The sequence below is a fragment of the Poecilia formosa genome, unplaced genomic scaffold (genome assembly GCF_000485575.1).
Source record: "Poecilia formosa unplaced genomic scaffold, Poecilia_formosa-5.1.2 Scaffold948, whole genome shotgun sequence".
Classification (NCBI taxonomy): domain Eukaryota; kingdom Metazoa; phylum Chordata; class Actinopteri; order Cyprinodontiformes; family Poeciliidae; genus Poecilia; species Poecilia formosa.
Genome location: NW_006800887.1, coordinates 5,726 through 13,959, shown reverse-complemented (window position 1 = coordinate 13,959; position 8,234 = coordinate 5,726). Strand labels below are relative to the sequence as shown.

At 41.9% G+C, this 8,234-nt stretch overlaps 2 protein-coding genes across 3 annotated transcripts in view; one reads left to right on the top strand and one right to left on the bottom strand.

Moving 5' to 3' along the window:
- Nucleotides 1-328, top strand: part of sult6b1 (sulfotransferase family, cytosolic, 6b, member 1) — a 7,574-nt gene extending 7,246 nt beyond the window's left edge. The window contains exons 7-8 of one of the 2 annotated variants that reach the window (XM_016667200.1): nt 1-22; nt 121-328. The exon at nt 1-22 is cut by the window's left edge and continues 1 nt beyond it. In XM_016667200.1, coding sequence (XP_016522686.1) covers nt 1-22; nt 121-248 — 150 coding nt within the window. In that variant the 3' untranslated portion in view covers nt 249-328. The remainder of the gene's footprint in view (nt 23-120) is intronic. The other variant, XM_007543941.2, reaches the window with a different exon arrangement.
- A 4,841-nt stretch (nt 329-5,169) lies between these two features.
- LOC103132180 (neoverrucotoxin subunit alpha-like) overlaps nt 5,170-8,234 on the bottom strand; it is a 3,522-nt gene continuing 457 nt past the window's right edge. Inside the window, exons 2-4 of the mRNA XM_016667201.1 lie at nt 7,413-7,586; nt 6,388-6,434; nt 5,170-6,281 (exon numbers count right to left, since the gene is read on the bottom strand). Of these exons, the coding sequence (XP_016522687.1) occupies nt 5,755-6,281; nt 6,388-6,434; nt 7,413-7,586 (748 nt within the window). The 3' untranslated portion in view covers nt 5,170-5,754. The remainder of the gene's footprint in view (nt 6,282-6,387; nt 6,435-7,412; nt 7,587-8,234) is intronic.

The following is an 8,234-nucleotide window of genomic DNA, read 5'->3' as shown; positions in this document are numbered from 1 at the left end:
GGAAACGTCATCTTCAGGAAAGGTCACCAACAATGACCATGTTTTATCTTCCAACAGTTCTAGGAGTAAAATGAGTTATTTCCCCTCTAAAATGAGAAACTCAACCTCCTCCCTGTGCAGGTGAGGTTGGAGACTGGAGGAACCACTTCAGTCCAGAACAGAGCCGAGAAATGGACGAAGCTTTCAACAAGAAGCTGGCAGGAACGAAACTGGGGGCAAAGCTGGACTACCAGCGACACTGTCAGTAGGAAAGAGGAGGAGGAGGAGAGAAAGGATGGAGGAGAGAGAGAAAGGATGGAGGAGGAGAGAGAAAGGATGGAGGAGAGAGAGAAAGGATGGAGGAGGAGAGAGAAAGGATGGAGGAGGAGAGAGAAAGGATGGAGGAGGAGAGAGAAAGGATGGAGGAGAGAGAGAAAGGATGGAGGAGAGAGAGAAAGGATGGAGGAGGAGAGAAAGGATGGAGGAGGAGAGAGAGAAAGGATGGAGGAGGAGAGAGAGAAAGGATGGAGGAGAGAGAGAAAGGATGGAGGAGGAGAGAAAGGATGGAGGAGGAGNAGAGAAAGGATGGAGGAGGAGAGAAAGGATGGAGGAGGAGAGAAAGGATGGAGGAGGAGAGAAAGGATGGAGGAGAGAGAGAAAGGATGGAGGAGAGAGAGAAAGGATGGAGGAGGAGAGAAAGGATGAAGGAGAGAGAGAAAGGATGGAGGAGAGAGAGAAAGGATGGAGGAGAGAGAGAAAGGATGGAGGAGAGAGAGAAAGGATGGAAGAGGAGAGAGAGAAAGGATGGAGGTGGAGAGATGAATCAACACCTTCAATCTGAACACAGGTGGAGCATCAGTTCTGCCTGACAGACTGAGCTCAGGGCAAAACTCCCACATCTCAACAGAAGAAGGAAAATGTAAAAATAAGATGAAATAATTTGGTTGTGATAAATTTTATTTCACTGCAGATAACTTATGATAGACTGAAATGAATGAAATATGTGAACAGAAGGACCAACAAAAATACATATCAGGTAAAATAAATTTAATAAAAATGTTATAGAGCTGAAATTTATTTGATTCATCAAAAAATGTATTAATTTAGTCATTTTAGAACTGTTAAGATTTTGTTGGATTCTTTTTTCTGTTTTTTTATTTTTATGTTTCTTGGATATTTCCCTTTATAGGATCAAATTTAAATCATTGTGAAAATAAAATTACATTTAAAAAAGCAACACTTGATATTTCTGATATTTTTGTCAGCAATATCCATAATCCAAAAGACAGACTTTTGTTCATAAATAGAATATTAACAGAACTGTGCCTCGTTTATATCTGGCAGAAAATCTGGACTGGATTAATTTTGTACACAGATTTTAGAATTTAAACACCAAGACGGCTGGTGGTTTCAGTCTGTTGGGGGAAACGCTGTCTGAAGGCGAAGGTCCAGAATGAGGCAAGAAAAATGTAAAATTACACGAAGCATTTATTTCACAGCAGTTAGTCTAAAGCTAAACTTCCTCAGTTTGTCTCATCGTCTGAAAGCATCTGAGGCTCTTTTCATTCTGACTGGAGAGAAAACAGGCTGATCAGCAGCACCAGGTTCGGTTCTGATCAGGAGACGATCAGGTCCATCAGCAGCTGATCCAGGTGAGCCGCTACCTGAGGAGCTTTGGCTCTGATGGAGGATTGATCACAGATCAGATCCATCTGATGGTCCATCAGCGTTTAGATTCATCCAGACTGATCATCCTGGAGCTCTGAGCAGAACTTAGAGCGGTACCACCGGTACCGGTCCAGCTGCAGCCGTCCTCCAGTGGAGCCGCCCGCCTTGTGAAAGCACCTTATGGACAGAAAGCATCTCTGGCGACAGGGCGGACCAGCAGCTGCTCTATTTCTCACAAATTGGGATTTATAAAGGAAAGGCGCGCGGCTTTATGCATCCAGATGTTTTTGCACTTTTCTAAAATTGTCTGTACGCCAAGTTTTAGTGTGAAAACTGCAAACTCTTTTATACATAAGGCCCCTGAAGATTGTTTCTAAGAGCTGCTGCCTCTCTGGGAGGAAGCAGGTCTTTCACAGCAGGTAGACTGTTTATTTTTCCCAACATTATCTTTACTGGTTTTACAACAATGCTTTCAATAATATACAGGACATAACTGTGCTCTCATATCTAAGGAAAAGGTAGTTAAGTTATTGTCCAGCATTCAACTTGTCTTTCCTTGCCAGTGAAGACATTATGAGATCTCAGAGCAGCACTTATTACATGCAGAGTATGAGAAAAGAAAATAACTCCCCGAACCCCAAACATCCTGACAACCTGAGAAAAAACAACAATTACCTTAACAACGGTTTCTCTATTTTCAGGAGCTAGCCCAAATTATTTTAGTATTGTACATGATTCAGAAAATACAAACTTGAATGTGTATTTCAAAGTAAAGAAGTCAAGTATACAAATAAAGGACCTTATCTTAGGACGCTGCAGTGCAGGGGACCAGCAGTAACCATCCCTCATCCGCCCCTCATATCCATGCTCACCACATATTGCATAAAGGGCCCAAATATTTTGAAATAGTGATAGTTTGCCTTTTATAATGTAAGTAATCTTTTTATTGGTAATGTTGTGGACATTTCATTAATCCAGGTAATGAATTTCGGCTTACTGCTACTCTTCCATGAAAATGCTACGACTCTTTTTGCCAGTAGTAGACATAAATCCACGGCAGGAATTATTTTTCTTGACATATAATGTCTATCAGGATATAAACCTGGAATGAACAATTTGGGGTCTAAAGCTAGTTTTATATCTAATATAGAGTCTGTTTAATCTCCCTCCAGAATTGTTGAACTTTCTTGCATTTCCAGACACAATGGAAGAACGTTCCCTCCTCTTCTCCACATCTAATACACAGGTCTGGGATGGCACCATTACACTTATTAAGCTTTTCTGGCGTCACATTTGTTCTCATTAGCCAATTATACTGCAGGACTTTGAGGCGGGTGTTGGTCGTTTGTGCTTCAGCACACGCCTTCTCCCTCCAGGCATTGGGCCTCCATAAAGAGGACTCAGAGGATCCCTCCACTAACATACGGTAGGTACAAAAGTGTTAAACGCAGCCTCAGTTGTCTATTCTATGAAAATATTTTTTATTGCCGAGAATAAATTGGCAGGAGGTGGCAGTGGGATGTTCTGGGACAAATACAAACGTTTGGGCATCATGTTGGATTTAAGAACATCGATTTGTGCTACAAGTGACGAGGGCAGGTTGTTCCATCTGTCCACAGAGGCAGGAACTGAGTCTATCATGGGGGTATAGTGAACTGCAACAATGTCATTTATACATAGTACTGTCCCAATACGTAAAACAGTTTACCTTTTAGAATTGTAAAGGATTCCCGACAGTTTCTTTCTTCTGAATTAAGTAACATTGATGGAGACTTGTCTTCATGTACTTTATATCCTGATGTTCTTCCAAATGTGTTTATTAGATCTAACTAGGCTGGAATACAGTTTTCAGTTTTTCCAAAAAAAGAATGACGTCGTCAGCAAATAAAGCAATTCGATGTTCCTGTTGGCCGATTGTCGAACCTGTTATGTTTTATGAGACCGCACCGCAACGGCAAACGGTTCTATTGCTAGAATGAATAATAAAGCGGAGCGGGGGCAGCCCTGCCTGCAACCGCGCGTAATTTTGAATGACTTAGATATACCTCCATTTGTTACTATTTCAGCATAAAGCTCATTGTATAAAAGTTAAACCCACCAACAGAAATTGTCCCCACAGCCAAATCTTCTCAATATCTCAATAAATAGGGCCATTCAACTCCATCAAAGGCCTTTTCAGCATCCAGTGATAACGAAGCCGTGTCTGTTTTTTCTTCCATATAATAAATAATATCCAGAACTTGTCTCACATTATGAAATCCCCGTCTTCTGGGTAATATTCTCTCCAAGCTCTGCGAGCCAAAATGTTACATAGAATCTTTAAATCGACTTTAAGACTTTGGAGGCTATCTAAGAAAACATTTTGCTCTTGTTCCTTTTGCGTTATGTCTGAGCTGTATAATTTTTTTAAAAAAGACCTTAAAAATGTCGGATTTCTAATGGATCGGTAATAATCTGCCCCTCATTATTTTCGGCTGAAGTAATATTTTTCTCATTTTGTAACTGTCGTAGTCACCAGGCTAATAATTTCCCTGACTTTTCCCCTTGATCATAGAACGACTGCTTAAGACGTAGAAGTTGTGAGGCGGCTTTAGAGGCAGAAAGTTCGTCATGCTGTGTTTAGTAGTGTGTAGACTGTTTAACATGAAATCACTACAGACTGGAGGAAGTGGTGCTTTGCAACTGTGACATCTAATTGTCTCACAAATCAAATGGACACTGGCTGAGTGAATTTTTGAATGTAATAAATCTGCAACGAGTCAGAGAGAGAGGCTCATACCACACATTTCTGGGTTGATCCATTTTTTACCATGTTTTCTTTGTGCGGAAAACATGGTAAAAATCCATGTTAAAGTTTTCCCCAATGGGCCGATGGAGCCTCAAAAATCTAATTAAAATCCTTGAACTCATTCTTGGTAGATCCTGTCAAAGGTCTTGGATCCACAAAAAGAAAAGAACAGCATGAAGCAGCAACACTGAGAAAATCCAAAATGTAAAACTCCAAACCTTTGGCCTGCGGGTTGGCCTCATCAGGGTTTGTGATTTTATCTCTGCTCATTTTCACTCAAGGTTTAAATTATTTTACTCTTATTTAAATGTGGGGGAATCTGACGACACAGGGAAATAAACTGCTAATCATAATGTTGGCGTAATCACTAAAACCAGGAAGATGGAGAACATCACCCCAGTTCTCCTCCCTGTAGCTCAGAGGACAGACTTTAAAATACTGTTAGTTTATAAATCACTGAAGAGTTTAGCACCACAACACATTAAAGACCTGCTGTTGTACCAACCTTCCAGAGCGCTCAGGTTCTGGTTCTGCATCAGAACCAAACGAGGAGAAGCAGCATTCAGCTTCTATGGATCACAAATCTGGAACAAACTTCCAGAAAACTGTAAAACCGCTGAAACACTGAGTTCCTGTAAATCAACCCACCTGTTTGCATTTGTCCTTGATTCATAATAATTGTAACTGTCATGATGGGTGGTGGTAAGGTGAGGAGAAGACGCTGGGACCCAGGATGTAGATGAAGGAATGGTTTTAATAAAGATAACTCGACAGTCCAGAACTGGCAGCACGGCAGAGTTAGCAACAGCTAATACCGGTAGCAACAGATAAACGGACTAACATGCGAGCTAACACAATCCAGGACTAATGCAGTTCCACTGGAGAGTGTGGCAGGACAAACAGGCGTGGCAGCAAACCACAAACTTGGACGTTTGACAAGGACCCAATGGAGAACATAGACAACAGGTGAGACTAAATACACATGGGGTAATCAAGGGAATGAGACACACCTGGGAGACAATCAACGGGGAGGACAAAGACTCGCAGGGAAACAGAAACACACAGAAAAACTCAACTAAACACACAGAAACACGGATCAATACATTTGATGCATGTTTGCTTCATTATTTTGATATCAGACAACATTTAATGTTTCATAATTTAATACTGTATTATGTTTTTATGGTGAACCGAACTTTGAACTGCCTTGTGGATGAAATGTGCTTTATAAATAAACTTAACTTTTAGTTTTGACTTTAACAGAGAGTTTCTCTGACAGGAGAAGACTCTTTAGACTTTTTAAACTTTTTAGACTGAACTCAGCTCAGAAACACTGAAGAACCAGAACTGGACCAGAGCCCAAATCCAGGAATCAGAGGTTCAGTGAATGTGGTGTTGAAGGTGTGGAGGTGAATCAGAGAATCAGAAGAAACTCTGTAGAAGGACAGAATGCCAGCAGGACAGTCCACATACACTGATACTCTGCTGAAGACAGAGGAGGAGGGCAGATATGTTCTCATGTTATCGTGCCTGACAAAGTGACCATCATTAGAGCAGTACAGACACCAGGAGTGATCGTTCTCTCCAAACACACAATCTCTACTCTCTCCTTTCCTCCTGATTCCTCTGTAACTCACTGCTATATCAACTCCTCCTCTCCACTCGACCTCCCAGTAACAGCGACCAGTCAGACCAGTTCCACACAGAACATTGTGATGATGATCAAATCTGTCTGGATGATCAGGATATGACTGACGCTCCTTCACACGGGTCACCTTCCTGTTGTCTTCACAAACTTTGAGGTATTGATTCATTGAGTTTGTGTCGATGGTGAGTTGACAGGAATCTGATGGAGAGAACAACCAGTTATTGATCATTTATTGATTTTTGATGACTCCTGAATGACAGTTTGAGCTGCTTTGTTGTCATGAATCAGGTGAAAACACACTTACACTTCCTCAGACCTGGTGTCAACCATCGGCCTCCAGCAGGCTCCACCCTGAAAGGAGGAGGGGGTCAGACCATCAGCCTCTTTCAGCAGCAAACATGGACATTACATGTAACACACATGACTGTCCTCCAGTGAGACAGTCCAACATTTGGACATGTCCACTTGTCGTATAAAGCTGAACTATGACGATAATGATGATGAAAACTGCAGTGGATGTAGGAAGGACAGTTGGTGCTGCTGCAGCTCCAACAGAGAGGAGAAAGGAAATCCCTCAGCAACAACCTGAAGAAACTCACTGAAGCCTAAAAGGACATCAGGAAAGATTTCTGGAAGCTCAACCTGATTTAATAATCACCATTAAAATCCAATCAGTCTAAACTCTGATCAACACCTGGATACCTGCTCCATCCACACAGATGAAGGAATGAAACACGAAACAACCTGCTGCTGAAAACCTGCTGTGGCCTCACAGGAATATCCAGAAATACAAACATTAAAAAGGAGAAGCTGCATCACATCCAACAAAGAGTTCAACAAGAACCAAAGATTTGATCTCTGAGCTCAGACTGAAACCAGGGAGAGGCTTCATCATCATCACACCTCTGACCAGCACCACATTCAGATGAGATTGTTTTTTTTCTTCGTTAAATGTAAAGCTGAGGTAAATGTTTCCCTCAGCCTCCTCACTCATCAGCGCATACAGAAAAAGTGGGAAGGGAGACCCAAGAAGAAAACTGTCCTGCGGTCGCTATGGCGATCGCCTCGGTAGCTTTAGCAGCACGTCAATTTAAGTGACGTATCCTGCCCAATGCAAAACGATCAGGGCCATAGCACCAATAGGACCGTGTNGCGATCGCCTCGGTAGCTTTAGCAGCACATCAATTTAAGTGACGTATCCTGCCCAATGCAAAACGATCAGGGCCATAGCACCAATAGGACCGTGTCGAACCGAGCCGGGCCGGACCCTGCAGAGCGAAAAGGGCTTTTGTCATTCCTCCTCTTCCTCCTCCATCAGCTCCTCCATACCTGAGAGTTTCCAGTCTCCAGTCTGGATCCTTCAGTCCAGCCGACAGCAGCTTCACTCCTGAGTCTCCTGGATGATTGTAGCTCAGGTCCAACTCCTTCAGATGGGAGGGGTTAAAGGTCAGAGCTGAGGCCAGAGAAGCACAGCCTTCCTCTGAGATCAGACAGCCTGACAAGCTGCAGACACACAATTCATCACATGATGAGAAACAGGAGAATATAGAACTGGTCAGTTTGAAAAGAAAAAGAGACAATGAAAGTGGTACTTAAGTGGTTAATAATAAAAATATAAAACCGTGTTCTGAGTTGTAGATAAAAAAAGTGACATTTGATACATTTAAACAGATGATTCTTCACTAGTTTGGACTGAAACTCAACAAACTGACACAATCTGTAGTTTTCTTCAAACTGGAATTAAAACACCAAAGATAAACCGATGATCCCGGTGGATCTGTTGATCTTGTGTTTAAAAAGCTTTAGGGTGATTTCACACCTGACAGTCCAACAGGCTCCGTTTGGTTGGGGACCAAAATTACAACATTTGTTACATCTTCAGCTGGTCCAATCCACTTTCACACTGCACTGTCAAATGAACCAAACTCATAGAAAAAATTATGTTCTACAAACAAACAAAGCAATTAGTCCAGTTTTTATCAAAGTTTTAAGAATTACACCAGCTGCAGCGCACAGCAGCAATGGGAAAATAATGCTGATAATTGTAAAACAACTTTAAACCACTTATATTCTGCTTTTCCTTGTTCTGTGTTGGCTTTTCTTTACATGCAGACCCGTTGTCATGGCAACCAAAACCAGAGCAGACAGTAT